Here is a 17630-nt window from a genome sequence, read left to right as displayed (position 1 = left end):
AAATGGCTTATTTTACTAAGAGAATTGAACAAAGTGGAAAGCCCCAGTAAGAGAGTAATATATTTGAGTGACACTTAAAGTTTAAAAAGTGTAGATAATTGTGAAGATTCCAAGAGCAAACCTCCATACAGTTTATTTTCAAAGTCCTTGTTTCATATCTTATATATTAAAGTCATCCAAGGAAGTTCAGTTAGAGTTTCTTTCCAATGTTCAGATCAGTTTGGAGAATTGTCATTAGCATCTGACTTTATTGTTGTTGGCTGGACATGTTTGACATCATTTCCTCAGCAGACATCTTGACTTGGGGAAAGGAGGGGGGAAGCTGGCCTTGTCACACACCTAAGAAAGGCTCTGACAGCTCTGGGCTGGGAAAGCATTTTCTCGTGTACACACTTGCTCTGTATCCCAGGGACTTGGTGTGCATAAAGATGAAGTGATTCATGGTGTAACTGCCTGTCAAATCATTCTGGAAGCTCAGTGAAAGTGCTGAGATGCAGCAGGAAAGTAAAGCCTGATGTGGCCCAGCTCACAGTTCTCAGACAGGCAGTAAAACAGTGAAAATTGAAAAAAAAAAATCACAAATGTTTAGAAATACTCTCAATCAGTATTTCAATTTTACAAAGGCAACGAAGAAAGTTGTAATATTCATTCCTTAATTTTCATTCCTTCTCTAGGACAAGCTAATAGTGCAAAATGCTTGACAACCCAAGATATCAGCTTCTTACCAATATTCTGTGAACTTCTGAAACAGTGGAGGCGTATCCCTCTCTTCAGAAAATAGGCTGTGATTTGAAAGCCATAACCTATAAGGTAAAAGAGGGTATGATTAGATTACAAGTTTGTTTGCCACTAAATCCCACAGCCCTCCCTAGTGCCTACCATGTAGTATGTGTTCAATAATTATTTAACAAATGAAAGATTAAAAAGAATCAATAGAGGGATTCACATGAGAGAAAGGGGTAAATATTACACTATGAGCTCTTCTAGGAGGACTGGCCAGAGCACCTTGTTGGGATTGTCTCCAGTGCCTTAAGTGGCTCAGTTACTTTATCTGTTACAATGAATTCAACCAAGAATTCTCTACCCAGCAAGATTATCATTCCAAACTGTATGAGAGATTAAGAGCTTTCCAGAAAAGCAAAAGCTAAAAGAATTCATCACCCCTAATCCGGCCATACAAGAAATGCTAACAGGCCTTCTTTAAGCCCAAGAGAAATGGCACAATAAATTATAACAACAACAAAAAACATATATTAAAGTAAAAATCTCACTGGAAAAGTAAAATATATAACACAGGTAGTGGAGCAAGCACTTACAAAGCAAGCATGAAGGTTAAAAGACAAAGGTAGTAAATTTCCCTCAAATTACAATAATTAGTTACAGGCAGCAGAAAATGTAAAGATGTAAAATGTGTCATCAAATATATAAAGCATGGGAAAGGAGTAATACGGTAAAGTTTTGGAACGTATTTAAAATTAAGTTGCTATCAACTTAAAACAGACTGCTATTTACATATGAAATTTTATGTGAACCTTGTGGTAACCATGAGGAAAAAATACATAATAAATACAAAAAGAAAATGAGAAAAGAATCTAAAGATAACACTAAAGAAAGCCATCAAACCAAAAAAGAAGAGAGAAAGAGAAGAAAGGAATAGAGAGGAACTACAAAAACAACCAGAAAATAATTAACAAAATGGCAATAAGCATATACTTATCAATAATTACTTTAAATGTAAATGGTCTAAAATCACCAGTCAAAAGACAAAGAGTGCTAAATGGATAACAAACAAACAATCAAAAAACAACAAGACCCATCTATATGCGCCTACAAGATATTCACTTCAGAAGTAAGAACACAGACTGAAAGTGAGGGATGGAAAAAGGTATTCCAGGCAAATGGAAATGAAAAGAATGCTGGAGTAGGTATACTCAGATAAAACAACATAAACTTTAAAACAAAGACTGTAATAAAAAACAAAAGAAGGCATTACATAAAGATGTCAATCCAACAAGAAAATGTAACATTTATAAATATATATGCACCATACAAAGCAAACACTAACAGACCTAAAGGGAGAAATTGAAACCAATACAGTAATACCAGGAGACTTTAATACCCCACTTTCATCAATGGATAGATCATCCAGACAGCATCAACAAAAAATTAAAACAGAAACATCAGCTTTAAGTAACACGTTAGACCAGACAGACTTAATAGATATATACACTCTATCCAAAAGAATACACATTCTTCTCAAGCGATCATGGAACATACTCCAGGACAGATCACAAGTTGGGCCACAAAACAAATCTCAATAATTTCAAGAAAACTGAAATCATATCAAGCATCTCTTCCAACCACAATGGTATAAAACTAGAAATTCATTAGAAGAAATAAGAAAAAATATAAAAATATAAAGATTAAACAACCAATGGGTCATTGAAGGAACCAAAGGGAAAATTAAAAAATAATCTACAACCAGTGAAAATAAAAACAGGACATACCAAAATACATAGGATGCAGCAAACGCAGTTCCATGAGGGAAATTCATACCTCAAGAAATAAACAAACAACTCAAATAAACAATCTAGCTCTGCAACTAAAGAATTAGGAAAGAAGAACAAGCAAGACCCTAAATTTACAGAAGAAAGGAAATAATGATGACTAGAAGAGAAATAGACACTAAAAAGACAATAGAAAAAAATCAATGAAGAAAGAGCTAGTTCTTTGAAAAGATAAATGATACCGAAAAATCTCAGCTAGACTTGCCAAGAAAAAAGACAGAAGAGAACTCAAATAAAATCAGAGATGTTACAACCAATACCACAGAAATACAAAGGGTTGTAAGAAACTGCTATGAAAAATTATATGCCAAAAAACTGTACAACCTTGAAGAAATGAATAAATTCCTAGAAACCTACAATCTCCCAAGATTACATAATGAAGAAATAGAAAATCTAAATACACCAATTACTAGTAAGGAGATTGAAAGCGTACTGAAAAACCTCCCAACAACAAAAGTCCAGGACCAGATGGCTTCACTGGAGAATTCTACTAAACATTCAAAGAAAATTTAACACCTATCCTTTTCAACTCTTCCAAAAACTGAAGGAGGGAAAGCTTCCAAACATATTTTACAAGGTGAGCATTACCCTGATACCAAAACCAGAGCAAGGGCTCCACAAAAAAAGAAAATTAAAAGCAATATCCTTGGGGCGCCAAAGGTGGCTCAGTCAGTTGAGCATCCAACTCTTGATTTTGGTTCAGGTCAAGATCCCAGGGTTGTGGGATGGAGCCCCGCATTGGGTTCTGCAGTAAGCAAAGATCCTGCTTGGGATTCTCTCTCTCTCTCCCTCTGCCCCTCTCCCCTAAGGCATGCACATTCTCTCCCTAACAAAACCCTCAATATCCTTGATGAACATAGATCCCCAAATCCACAACAAATATTAGCAAAACAAATCCAACAATACATTAAAAGAATCATACACCATGATCAAGTGAGATTTATTCCAGTGATGCCAGGATGGTCCAACATCTGCAAATCAATCAACACTGAACATCACATTAACAAAATTAAAGATAACATCACACAATCATCTCAATAGATGTGGGGAAAAAGAATATCTGACAAAATGCAACACCCATCTAGGATAAAAACTCTCAATAAGTGGGTATGGAGGAAATATACCTCAGTGTAATCAAAACCACATATGACAATCCTATAGCTAACATCACACTTAATGGTGAAAAGTTGAAAGCTCTAACATCAGAACGAAGACAAAGATGCCCACCCTCACTACTTTTATTCAACATAGTCTCAGAAGTCTAGCCATAGCAATTAGGGAAGAAAAATAAATAAAAGGCATCCAAATCAGAAAAGAGGTAAAACTGTCTCTATTTGTAGATGACATGATACTATATATAGAAAACTCTAAAGAATTCACCAAAAAAACCTGTTAGAACCAATGAATTCATTCAAGTTGCAGGACACAAAATCAATATACAAAAATCTGTGGTATTTCTATACATAACTAATAAAACATTAGAAAAAGAAATTTAGAAAACAATCCCATTTACAACTGCATCAGAAAAAGAGTAAAATACTTAGTAATAAATTTAACTAAGGAGATGAAAGACTTGAACACTGATAACTATAAGACACTGACAAAAGAAATTGAAGAAGATACAAATAAATGGAAAAATATTCTGTGTTCATTGATTGGAATTAATATGGTGAAAATGTCTATACTACCCAACATAATCTACAGATTAATGGCAACACCTATCAAAATTCCAGTGGCATACTTCACAGAACTAGAATAAACAATTCTAAAATTTGTATGGAACCAAAAAAGATGCCAAATAGCCAAAGTAATCTCGAGAAAGAAGAAAAAACCTGGAGGTATCACACTTTCTGATTTCAAACTATACTACAAAGCTGTAGTAAATCAAAACATTATGGTATCAGTACAAAAACAGACACACAGACCAATGAAACAGAATAGAGAGCCCAGAAATAACCCACACATATATGGACAGTTAGTCTATGACAAACAAGCCAAGGACATACAATAGAGAAAGGATGGTCTCTTCAGTAATGATGTTGGAAAAATCGGACAGCCACATGCGAAAGAATAAAACTAGACCACTATTTTATACTATGCACAAAAATTAACTCAAAATGCATTAAAGACTTGAATGTTAAGACCTGAAACCATAAAATGCCTTGAAGAAAATATAAACTCCTTGACATCAGTCTTAGCAACATCCTTGTGGATCTGACTACAAAGACAAGGGAAACAAAAGTGAAAGTACACAAATAGGGCTACATCAAGCTTAAAACCTTCTACCCAACAAAGGAACCATCAACAAAATGAACAGGCAACCCACTAAATGGAAGCAGATTTTTGCAAACTATATATCTGATAAGGAGTTAATATCCAAAATACATAAAGAATTCATACAACTTGACAACAACAAATCAACCAACCTGATTTAAAAATGGGCAGAAGATTTGAATCAACATTTCTCCAAAGAAGATATACAGATGACCAACAGGCACATGCAAAGGTGCTCAACACCAATTATTAGGAAAATGCATATTAAAACCACAATAAGAAAACACCTCACATCTGTTAGAATGGCTACTAAAAAACAAACGAACAAAAACAAGAAATTACAAATGTTAGTGAGGATATGGAGAAAATGGAAACTTTGTGCACTGTTGGTGAGAATGTAAACTGGTGTAGCCACTATGGAAATTATAGTGGCCTCAAAAAATTAAGAACAGAACTACTGTATGACCCCTCAATTCCACTCTGAAATATTTATCCAAAGAATATGAAAACACTAATTCAGAAAGATACATGCACCACTATGTTTACTGCAGCATTACTTACAATAGCCAAGATATGGAAACAGTCTACGTGCTTATTGACAGATGGATGGATAAAGAGGATGTGGTACATTTATACAATGGACTACTCAAACATAAAAAATAATGAAATCTTGCCATTTACGACAACACAGGTGGACCTTGAAGATATTAGGCTAAATGAAGTAAGGCAGAGAAAGACAAATACTGTATTATTTCACTCATACATGGAATCTGAAAAACCAAACAAATGAACAAACAAAACAACAAGAGTAGTGGTTATGGGGCGGAGTGGGGGAGTGAAATGGGTCAAGAGGGTTAACTAGACAGTGACAGATGTTAAACTTCGTAGTGTATACAGATATCGAGTTATAAAGATGTACACCTGAAACTTACATTTAAAGGGAAGGGGGCATAGTCATGGTGAAATACTACCCTGTCCCTAAAATGTATAAACTACAACTACAGGCGATATCAGAAAAAAAAATCTCAAAAAAAAAAAGTCAAGTAAAGGAGACTGGTACAAAGGAGTATATTCCATATGAAAATGGAGACATTACCATTCATCTTATAGGGTAGCAACAGAATTTCACAAAAAGTACCAGCACAGTTCCTTCTTCTCTCTCTGCTTTCCTCCCTCCCTCCTCTCTTCCTTCCCTTCCACCCACCTCCAGGTATAAACTACTCTGTTGATGACTTTCTTAAAAACATTAAGTAAAACTGTCCTACCAAAGAGGGTAAGCATCTCCAGGTTGTAAAACAACCTCAGAGACAGTATTATATCCATGAAATTGAAAGGGCCAGGTGTTATAAGAGGTGATCTCCAGGACCTTCAGATTTTTCAAAGTCCATGGGTTATAATTGTTTTTGAAATAACTTTTATTTAAAAAAAATGCAAAGAAATTCCCACTTTTACATTCAGTAGACTTCTCACACCCCTGTAGAAGATCCAGAACATCAGTGACTGCAGATTTGATGTCTGTCTACACAAGCTACAGCTTTGACAGCACAACTGCTTTAGTCATGGGGATTGTGAAATAAGAGTGACGTCTATGATAGCATAATCTCCAGATTTACAGAGATGAAATATATTTTTTCCTAAAACACTTGAAACAGATTGCATTTTGGTCATGTGCCTTTCTTCTGCTTAAAACGTCAAACAAAATATGTACACCACGGGCATTATTCTGAGTGCTTTAAAACAAATCCTTTATTCCTCAGGTCAGTGAGAGAGTAGAAGTGATTTGCACATCTATTTATCTGTCCTACTGCTGTGGGGGGGCTGGTGGAGATTGTAAGAAAGGATCTATGAATACAGACAGAAAAATTTTACAGTGATTTTGAAGGTAATGATTTATAATGTCAGTCTTCCAAAGGTGTGAATAACAATAAAATGCAGTATGTAAGTCATTCTGCCTTTGCTGGTAACACTTACAGCTCTAGGTGATTAAGACTCGGATTTTCAAAAATCTTTTCCCTGTACAAAATATCCAGCAATAGAATGTTGTTATCAGGAAGGGGCTAAATCTGAAGTCGACTATGAAAACTACAGCTCCAATTCAGGAAGCATGGTATCTGGAGATACCTTGGGTGATAAAGAAATCTTACTTGGTCAGTTAAGCAACAGTCTCAATATGACATGTTTCCCTACAGAAAAAGAGAGCAGTATGGGGCGACTGGGTGGCTCAGTTGGTTAAGCGTCTGACTTCAGCTCAAGTCATGATCTCGTGATCTGTGAGTTCGAGCCCCGCATCGGGCTCTGAGCTGACAGCTCAGAACCTGGAGCCTGCTTCGGATTCTGTGTCTTCCTCTCTCTCTGCCCCTCCCCCACTTGTGCTCTGTCTCTCTCTGTCTACCAAAAATAAATAAATGTAAAAAAAATTAAAAAAAAAAGAAAAAGAGAGCAGTATAAGAAAATTCTAAGTGATTTATGACTGAAATTACTAGGAGAACTGAGTATCTCCTATCCATCCCACCCCCCAGAATAGGATTATGCTAAAGAGAATCATTCCTAAACTGGGGACTTGTTATGATTTCAATGAATACCCCCCACCATGGCATCGACAAGAGAAATGGCAAACTTAACATGTAAAAAAGATTCTCACCTGCTTAATCCAAATTCCCCTGGCCATAGGAAACTTTATTGTTTAAAGAGAACTTGAAGAGAGATTAAACACAAAAGATTCAGTTCTTATGGCAAACTAATTTTGATATATAAACAGAGAAAGTCACTGCCACTGAAATATACTGACTCGAAATGCTTACAGAGATGTATTTCATTTATCCATAGATAGCAGGCAGTGATAAAGACTACATTCTTATCTTTGCTCTTTAATGTAATTAACTTCACAGAGTTCAGCAGGCCACTGAGATTTCGTCCTTATTCAGAGCTAAAGCAAAGTTCCACTATTCTCTACAATCAAACAGCAACTTGGCAAAGAATCCAGGAGGCCCTTTGCTTTTCCCTTCTCCGGGCCTAAACCGCAAGCATGCTAACACTGGTGTTCTAAATGCACAGAACTGGAGTCAGTAGGAGACTCGGGTTGGGGGACAAAATGGAAATCGTAAAGTGAGAATCTTTTCACTCGAAAACTACCTGACAATGGCATTCTGAGATTCTGAGGCACTTGTAAATCACATTTAAGTATGTCTGTTTTCTTGCCAGCTATTGTGGTCCTCCTAAATCTGAGAAGACTGTCTTTAGACACAGGAAGAGACTGGGACTTAGAAGGAAAATTCTGTTGTGGAATCATCTTTCTACCAGGAGTCTTCAGATGTGTGTATTTCTAGACATAATCTATATTTCTGCACTGCTTAATGTCATTTGACATCCAGTACTAACAAGAGTCTACCTTCTCCCCTGGCCTCCAAGCAGCCCCAAAGTCTCCAGTTTATGCTTCTGGCATTCCAAACCTTGTAAAGAGCTGCTGCTTTATCTTCGCACAGACCTCCCAACCTCCAATGGGGCCCGAAATGATGATCTGTTACCACATTAACATCTTCTGACTCACCTGGTAGTTCATCAAAGAGAATTAAGTCTCTAAGAAAAGGAGGAGGGGTAGGGACTCGGTAATATTAATGAGAGAAAGAGTAGTCCATGTTTTAAGGACAAATCAGAGTTCTACTATTTTATTTCATATTCTGTCTAAATAAACCGCTCCAAAATGGCTTTATTAGAAATTCAGAGACTTCATGAATAGAAAGCGGAAAACAACAACAAAAAAATCAAATACGGGTTGAACAAATTCCACCCTGGCTTAGCAGGGCGGTAGATTAGTTTTAAGTAGTACCGTGTTGTAGTGAGTAATAGTTTTTAAGGGAGTGCTCATGTATTTGGGTTGTTCTATTTCATAGTCCCAAGACACTGAGAACAAATATCCAACATGGAGTTTTTACTGTAAAACTATCCAGCTTCGCTTGTTTTCCAAGAGACTCATAGCCAAAGTGATGTGAACTTCCCCTATGCTGTCAAGGCAAGTCCGTGGTATAGCACATCACAATGAGAAGCCCTCTCCCACAGCTCTTCTGAGACCACGTGGAGCCTGGGAAAATGCCTCCGAGTGGCCTGCTGAGCCATCAGGACTGCAGGACAGGTAAGCACTGCTTCCTAACTGGCCCCACCCAACACAGCCTGGCTCTCCTCCAGCCAAGCCTTGTCCCAAACAAGGCAACCTCAAAGCAGGAAGACCTATTTTGTCCCATAATACTTCTCTCCCTGAGATGACCTCTTCATTATCAGTAACATCACTGACAATGACGAAAAATGTCAAACATCCAGAAAAGTAGAAAAACAGTGCCATGACCCCCCAAACCCCGCCATCTAAATTCAATAATGGTTAATATTCTGTCATGTTTCAAATACATATTTGGCAAACCATTTCAAAATACATTAGATGTCATGACACTTTACTCCTAAATATGTGAGCACAGACTCACATATAACAAGACATCCTCCTATATCACCAAGATAGTATGATCAAAACTGAGCATGACATTATTGGTCTGTCAAATAACCAGTCCATACTCAAATTTCCCAAACTATCCCCAAAATGTGTATCAATGAACCTCCTCTTGAATTAGAATCCAACCAAAGATCATGCATTGCATTTGGTTATGTCTCTTACATTCCTGTAATCTAGAATAATGTCTCCCTTCCTTTTATTCTTAATTATGACCTTTTAAAGGGATCAGGCTAGTTGTCCTGTAGAGTGACCTCCATTCAGAATTTGCAGTTAAAAAAAAATAAGATCTCAGTTGCCTAAATACAAATTTTCAACCTGCATGCTCTTTTACAATGCCAGCCCTTTATTAGTTTTGACAGCTTCCTTTAAGTTCTGCAGGAAAGAGCAGATTCAAACTAACACTGTAATTATAATTCAAAGTCTGGAACACAAATGACTTGAAGATTTAGTCCTAAAGATAATTTCAAAGAAGTGAGATCTTAAATTTATAAACACTTAAATTTTTAGCAAAGGTAAGCAGGTGGGGTAGTGGTCTCATTCGTGTTCTAAGAAAGGGCACTTTGTGACAATCAGATGACTGTATGCTGACCTGGAAGCAGCTCCACACTATGTACCAGTTCAGACTTGTGACTGTTTCCAGTCTGAGGTCATGAGTCAGCTCTCATTCTCCATCTGAAGACCTGGTGAGATTTAATAAGAGGGTAGGAAGAAAGGGGCTGATAGCTACTGAGTACTGACAATGTCTTCGTCCATGCTAGACTAGACCAGGAACATATACAGCCATTTTAAAAAATGAAGAATATGTGTGTTTTAAAGCTATTTCATTCAGGAAAAAATGAATTATAACTCATTACTTCTGAAACTGTCCATTCAGTAAGTCACATCTGTCCTTATAAGATGGCCAAGGGTAGAGAAATCACAAGTGTGATATCATCACTTAGAACATATACAGGGAGGTTGGGTGTGAGATGGAGACTTTGGAAAAGCCCTTATGGGGCCCTTTGAAACATGTTATAGGCCTAAGTGTGATCTTCACCATTGTTGGTGATGGGTGGGGTTGGGGACAGGGGTTGCTCTGTGGGAACCAAAAAACAAGTCTTACCATAAGTTTAAGAACACACACACACAGGATCCTAGTTTAAGACCACAACTGGGAAACAATTTGGGTGGGTAAGTGGAATATTTGGTCCTGGGCTAAAAATTTCACTTATTACCCAAGATATTTAGAGACTCCAAAAGGATCCCTTGAGATAACATTTCACGTTCTTAAATAAGGACAGTACTGGACGCTGAGTCACAATAAAGCTATGTCTATTTGAGGCCAAAACAAATGGGGCAAACTAGTCAGTTCCATGAAAAAAAAAAAAAAAAAAAAACAACCAAAAACCTACGAACAAAATGATTACTTGAGGCCAAATTTACTTAGAAAAACAATTTTCTACCTGTCACTTCATTGGCTTTGTATGCAATACCACTAGCCCCATGTGCTATTAATTTTACTATCTATGGGACCATCAGAGAATGTTACCATTCAGTGAGAAAGCTCAGGCAGACAAAAATTAGAATAAAACAAATTGAAAATTATCACTTTAGCTTTCTTTCCCATACTGCTTTCCTATTTTTTTTTTGTTTATAAAAATATGCCCTTAACATCAGGTATGAAAACCATGTTTAGATAATGTTCAAGCACAGACAAAATGATATTCAAAATGATGGCTCCCACAATCATAACTCTGCCAGACGATGCATAATAACGAGGATGATAGAACTGGGCACTTATGAAAATCTCAAAGTTCCCTACAAAACCCTTCACTCACCTTTAAATAACTATGCATAAAAGAAACAGAGATTTTGTTTATTTATTTTGAGAGAGAGAAAGAGTGCAAGAGGGGGAGGAGCAAAGAGAGAGAGGAAAAGAGAGAATCCCAAGCAGGCTCTGTAGTGTCAGCATGGAACCCGACATTGGGCTTGATCTCACAAGCTGTGAGATCATGACCTGAACCAAAATCAAGAGTTGGAAGTTTATTCAACTGAGCCACCCGGGTGACCCAAGAAACAGATCTTTTATTTCTAAATGAGGGAGCTGGTTGTTTGAACTGTTGGCTGTTCAAGCAGGCCGCTCTTGCAACAACTTTCAAACTTCTTGTGTATAAGATCAGAAGCGCCAGATGAAGCATATCCTCTATGGCCTCCCTCTCTTGCAGGGGGTCCATTCCAACTCTGAGATTCTATGACCATGTGCAATGAGAAAAAGAGTTGATGAACCACTGGACTATTCAAACAGGATTGCAGAATCACAGGACAAGAAACATCTTTGAACAGCCCTCTAGCTCACTTCCTGCTTATTAGCCAGGATCATATTTAAATCATATTTTAAAAACACCACCAAATGCCAAATGAGAAGATGCCAAACCTAGGCATGTGTGACTTAATTCTTCCTTTACCATTTGAATTGAGATTGCAAACTTTGATGCTTTAAAGGACAAGATAGTAAAAAGGCTGGGTTTGGACTCTGGAAACCAGAGAAAGCACATGCCTGGTTAAAAGGGGACAGAAGCTATTGAACTCCAGCATCAGCTGCCACTGGAAATTAGGGCACCAGGGTACCAGGTTTTAGGCCTTTCCAGAAAAGCTAAATATCTAAATTTTTATATGAAATCTCCCAAATTTTAAATTAGCAATGAACTAAAATATAGCAGTCCAAGTACAGTTTTTCTGAGGGCAGCTTCAGCTTTGCACCACCAGTTGACAATTTGTAATCTAAATTCCTCGCACTGCAGTTGAAGTTCATTTTCTTGTGTTCTGCTTTCAGCAGAGATGAAAGAAAGCTGGCTGTTACCAAATGCTTGGAGATAGGTAGTCAGTTTCAATCTAGTCATTTATTCTAAGCTAAATAAACCCAGGTCCTTAACCTCACTAGACAGGACATGTTTATCTACATTTAAATCATTCTGACACCTCTAAGTCCTGACATTAAAGATACACAGCTAAGGGTTTGACTCAACGTGGGGGAAAATGAAAAGATTATACAATTTTAGAAATCATTAATCGTATGAATGTCTGTAGTTTAAAAATCACAAAACTTACATTTTTTAAAAAAAAGGACTTGGAAGGTTTGAGTAAAACACCAAGTTCTGGGTTGGAAGGGCTAATTGTTATAAAGATGTGCATTGTTCCCATATTTATTTATTTAACAAACATGTACTGAATGCCTATTACGTACCAGACAATTCCAATCAGAATCACAATGAAAACATTTTTGTGTGTGCGTGGTAAGAGGAGGGAGCAATTTCAAAGTTGCCAAATTAATTCTAAAATTAATCTAGAAGAATAGACAAATAAGAACAGCTACATGAAAAAACTCAAAATGAAAAAAAAAATTCTAATTCCAAGTAATGTATATATAATGTGTTTTTAAAAAAACCAACTAGACAAAAATAAAAAGGTTTATAAAGTTAAATCACCAATAATCCAACCACCCAGAAACAGTTACTTTTGTCACCTTGACTTTTGATGACCTCCAGATCTTTTCTGAAGACATATAAACACACATATATTCCTCTTTCTTTTTACAAAAATGGAATCACATGACAAAAGCTGCTTTATAACCTGATTTTTCTTTAAAAAACTCAATGTACATGAACTTTGTGTATGTTACCACTTAGGAATCCACTTTCACTCTTTTCCAATTTAATATTCACTAGAAGACAGTTCCTACTGATCTGTAAAGCCGATTCTGCCATATACAGGCCTCTCTCTTTTTTAATGTTTATTTATTTTTGAGAGAGATACAGACAGAGTCAGAGCAGGGGAGGGGCAGAGAGAGAGGGAGAGAACAGAATCTGAAGCAGACTTTAGGCTTCGAGATGTCAGCACAGAGCCCGACACTGGACTTGAACCCACGAACCACGAGATCATGACCCAATCTGAAGTCAGACATCTAACCTAATGAGCCACCCAGGCGCCCCTAGGCCTCTCTTTTAGAGTTATTTTATTCCATTGACTTATTAGTCAATATGCACTGTATTAATTACCTAAGCTTTCTTTACAATAAACCTTAATATCCAGTAGGGCAAGTTCCTTTCTTGACCCTCGAAGCTGTTTCTAGTCCTCATCAAGAATTACTCCTGGTCCTTTATGCTTTCCTATAGCTTTTGATGTTAGCTTGTCAGGTTGCATGAAAAAATTGAGAGTTTGATTAGAAAGGCCCTGAATTTATAGACCAATTTGGAGACCAATGGGACTTCCTATATATTTGACATGGCAGACCTCCCAATTATTTTTGAGGACTTAAAAAAACGTCTTTCAGTAAAGTTTAGAATTTTTCTATGTAACATTCTTGCATACTTTATTAAGTTTATTATGAGGTACTTCCTATTTTTTATTGTTGCCATCACATATATTTCTTCCTAAAAATTACATTTTCAAATTGTCTGCTGTTGCAATTGACTTTTGTATGCTGACCTGCAACTGAAAAATCTATTAAACCCTCTTATTAATTCTAATAATTAGTCACTATATTTCCCTTAGACTTTTCATGATACTTTTATTCTTTATTTCCAAATTTCCCATCTGTATTTTTTCTCCTGACTTATAGTTTGGGCTAGAATCTCCAGTAAATGTTGAATATTGTTCCTAGTAGGAATCGCTGTGGTACCCTTGATTATAAAAGGAACACTTTTAGTGATTTAGCAATGAGAACAGTATTTGTTTCCATTTCACCTAAGTTTTCAAATTTATTAGCTTTTGTAATAGGCACATCACAGATTTGTGGCTCTGTCCTTCAGGACATGCAGTGAACTGCTTTCTCCTACAATGTTTATGTAGACTATCTTCTGTTCTATATTTTCTATTCAGCATTTGTTTGTAACAAACATCCCCCTCAAATTTGTAACAAACAAATCCCCTCAGTTGGGATTTGTATCCCATTTTACAATGTGCTAGGTCTTTTTTCAATTTTTGATGTGTTCACTTGAGTCATGTACAAAAACAGTAAATATTCCCAAAGTTTATCATCAATCCTGCTATCTCACAGTTCTTAAATAAACCACTATGAAGTTTAAGTAACCACCAACTAGTCTAGAGTCTTTCCAAGGCCCAATCATGAGCCCACTGCTCATATTTAAATCACATGGGGAGTCGGAAGCTCCAAGGCTGGGGTCATTTTCAACTCTACAGATTCCTGTATCCCTAGCACCCAAGAATCTGATGTAGATCTGGGAAAGTGCCAGACACTTGTATTCTTTTTAAAGAGTTCCAAGGGATTCTGATGCACAGTTCAGGTTTGGAAGTCACTGCTCTAAATCTTATTTTATTGATCTACTGGTATGGAATTAGTAGCAAGAGTCTTGCTAGAGTAATGGTGGTGGTACATTACAAAGTTCTTGAAGATAAACACAAAATGCAAGTCCTATAAGTGAATATAAGAGAGAAATCACCCTACCTCCTTAAACACAAACAAAGAGGCCTCTAGCAGGAGCACTATAGCAACAGTGAAGAGGCATAGGGAGAAAGCTAATTTCTAAGGCACTCAAGGCCCAAACTACCAAGGCAATTTATGAGAAGCCAATGCATATTAGCTCAATTATTATCGCCTCTCTGGAGGATTTCAAAGAACAAGTCTCATGCCTCCTTTGTTTTCTTTTCTCTCTCTCCCTCTAACTGTCAGATGATCTACCTTTTCACAGAAAAAAAAAAATAAAATCACCACATACTTTTCATTTTTTATATTCCACAAGTCCCTACAGTTCACCTAAAATGTGCATCAATTTGATATGTAAGAATTAAAGTGATAGGTATGCAATGACTTATAATCGTAATTAAGATGCTAATCAGATCACACACAGACTCAGATTAACAAGAAATGTACGATGTTTGCTATGACTCAGGTTTTATTATTTCCGAAACACTACTTTGATATTCCTGTCTTCACTGTCTAAACAAGGAAAAACTTAGAAGAATGTGTAAAGAGAACTTTTTAATGTTGTTCTGCTTACACAGTATTTACTGATAATATAAGTATCAAATGAACAAATAAAAAATACTGGTTAATATAAAAAAATCATCAAACAGAACCTCCACCTTCATCGTATACACATTCTTACCATGAAATTAAGAGAGATATAACAAGACATGTGCTTCCCAATGAGTGGCAACAGGAAATACACCCTATCTAGCACAAAGTATTCTTGCATAAGAAACAACAACATACAAGGGATCTGACCTCATCAAGAGTGTGGGTCTGACTACCAGTTTACAGGAAATACAGGGGCTGGAAGAATATTAACGCCACCATGCAGATGCAGCCAGCCAAACCCAAAATGTGGGAAATTCCAGAGGACACTTGACCTAGTTTCTCTGACAAGTAAACAACAAGAAAAAAAAAACAAAAAAAACAAAAACAGGAGGGACGTTCCCCTAAGTTCAAAGAGATAGTCACCTATTGTAAAGATAATCAATCAAATGCAGTGAATGTGTGGACCAACCTTGTTTGGACCCTCATTTGAACAATCCAACTATAATAGAATTGAAGAGATAGAGAAATCTGAAGACGGACTATATATCTGATGACATCAAGAATTTTTTTTCTCCCTTGGGACGCCTGGATGGCTCAGTAGGTTAAGCATCCAACTCTTGATTTTGGCTCAGGTCATGATCTCATGGTTTGTGGGATTGAGCCCTGAGTCAGGCTCTGCACTAACAGTGTGGAGCCTGCTTGAGATTTTCTCTTTCCCTCGCTCTCTGCCCCAACCCGACTCGTGCACTTGTGCACATCCACGCTTTCTCTTTCTCAAAATAAATAAACATTAAAAAAAAACCTTAATGGCACTCTGCTCATTAAAAAAAAAAAAAAAGAAAACTTAGGGGCACCTGGGTGCCTCATTCGTTTAAGCATCTGACTTCAGCTCAGGTCATGATCTCTCAGTTCATGGGCTAGACACCTGCACTGGGCTCTGTGCTGACAGCTAGGAGCCTGGAGCCTGCTTCAGATTCTGTCTCCCTCTCTGCCCCTCCCCGCTCACACTCGGTCTCTGTCTCTCTCAGAAATAAACATCTTAAAAAATTTAAAACACCTTATTTTTTAGAGTCAAATATATTGAATCACTCATGTGTACAATATATGATATCCAGGATTTACCTAAAATTATGTGGGAGTGGGGGGCAGGAAGAACCAGTCAGGGGATAAATGAAATAACATTTGGCCATATGTTAAAAATGCGATGCTGCGTGATGGATAAGAGGGGACTCATTGGATAATCTATTGTATGCATCTGAAATTTCTAGTAAGTTTAAAAACAAAAGAGAGAATTCTTTGAAGACTTAAATTAAAAAAAGAAGACCATAATTTGATGAAAACCTTCAAGAACCTTAAAGCTGATGCATTTTTTCTTTTAAATATTTATGTTAATATCATCCTTCTTTCAAAGTTTCAGAACATAAGTCACAATTAAAGTTTGCTTTTCTAATTTTCTAACTTTGAAAATAACATTTTACAAAAAAATGCAAAAGCATTCTTTATTGTGTTGTGAATTATAACCATAATCTTTAGAATAATTTTTGTAAGTAGATAACAATTAAAAAGCAACCTAAACAGAAATGATCTAATAGGTGATTGTAAAGCTCTCATCTTCGTTAGGCCTTAAAAGTAAGCACACTATCACATTTAAAGTAGGGATGGTAACCTCGTTCTTTCATGACTACTGGCCCAAGTTGAAAATGTAACTGATTATAGAAATAGGTATAGATATAGATACATATACATACAGTCTGCAGGTTCAAGCCATACTACCAGCCTGTTACATATGGAGTAAAAAGTGCACCATACTTAAAAAAATATATAGCCTTGCAGTAAAAGGAGCACATGTCCACAGGGCACCTGGGTAGCTCAGTTGGTTAAGTGTCCAACTTCAGCTGAGGTCATGGTCTCACGGTTTGCGAGTTTGAGCTCCGTGTTGGGCTCTGTGCTAACAGCTCAGAGCCTGGAGCCTGCTTCAAATTCTGTGTCTCTCTCACTGTCCCTCCCCCATTTGCGCTCTTGCACTCACGCTCTCTCTCTCTGTCCCTCAAAAATAAATAAACATTTAAAAAAATTTTTTTAAAGGAGCACATGTCTAAAAGCAGAATTGGGAATCTGACAAAGATAAAGGAGACCCTCCTGCTAAAAACACACAAAATCTGGGTAAAAGAAAAACATGCTTAAGTACATAGCAGAACTCAAAAGAAACGGAAATGTCAAGGAAATACCAGAAATGGAGAGGTAAAGAGTAGGAAACGAATGGGCTGACACTCTA

General features: G+C 36.8%; 1 protein-coding gene across 1 annotated transcript in view; it reads right to left on the bottom strand.

Annotated features, from left to right (window-relative positions):
* SLX4IP (SLX4 interacting protein) overlaps positions 1–17630 on the bottom strand; it is a 177975-nt gene that overhangs the window by 23302 nt on the left and 137043 nt on the right. Inside the window, exon 5 of the mRNA XM_047068248.1 lies at positions 726–803. Coding sequence (XP_046924204.1) covers positions 726–803 — 78 coding nt within the window. The remainder of the gene's footprint in view (positions 1–725; positions 804–17630) is intronic.

Source organism: Lynx rufus, unplaced genomic scaffold, assembly GCF_022079265.1.
Source record: "Lynx rufus isolate CCGP_SWC_20201006 ecotype Redwood Valley unplaced genomic scaffold, mLynRuf1.p SCAF_8, whole genome shotgun sequence".
Lineage (NCBI taxonomy): Eukaryota > Metazoa > Chordata > Mammalia > Carnivora > Felidae > Lynx > Lynx rufus.
Note: the sequence above shows the minus strand (reverse complement) of the source record. Positions and strands in the feature narration are given on the sequence as shown.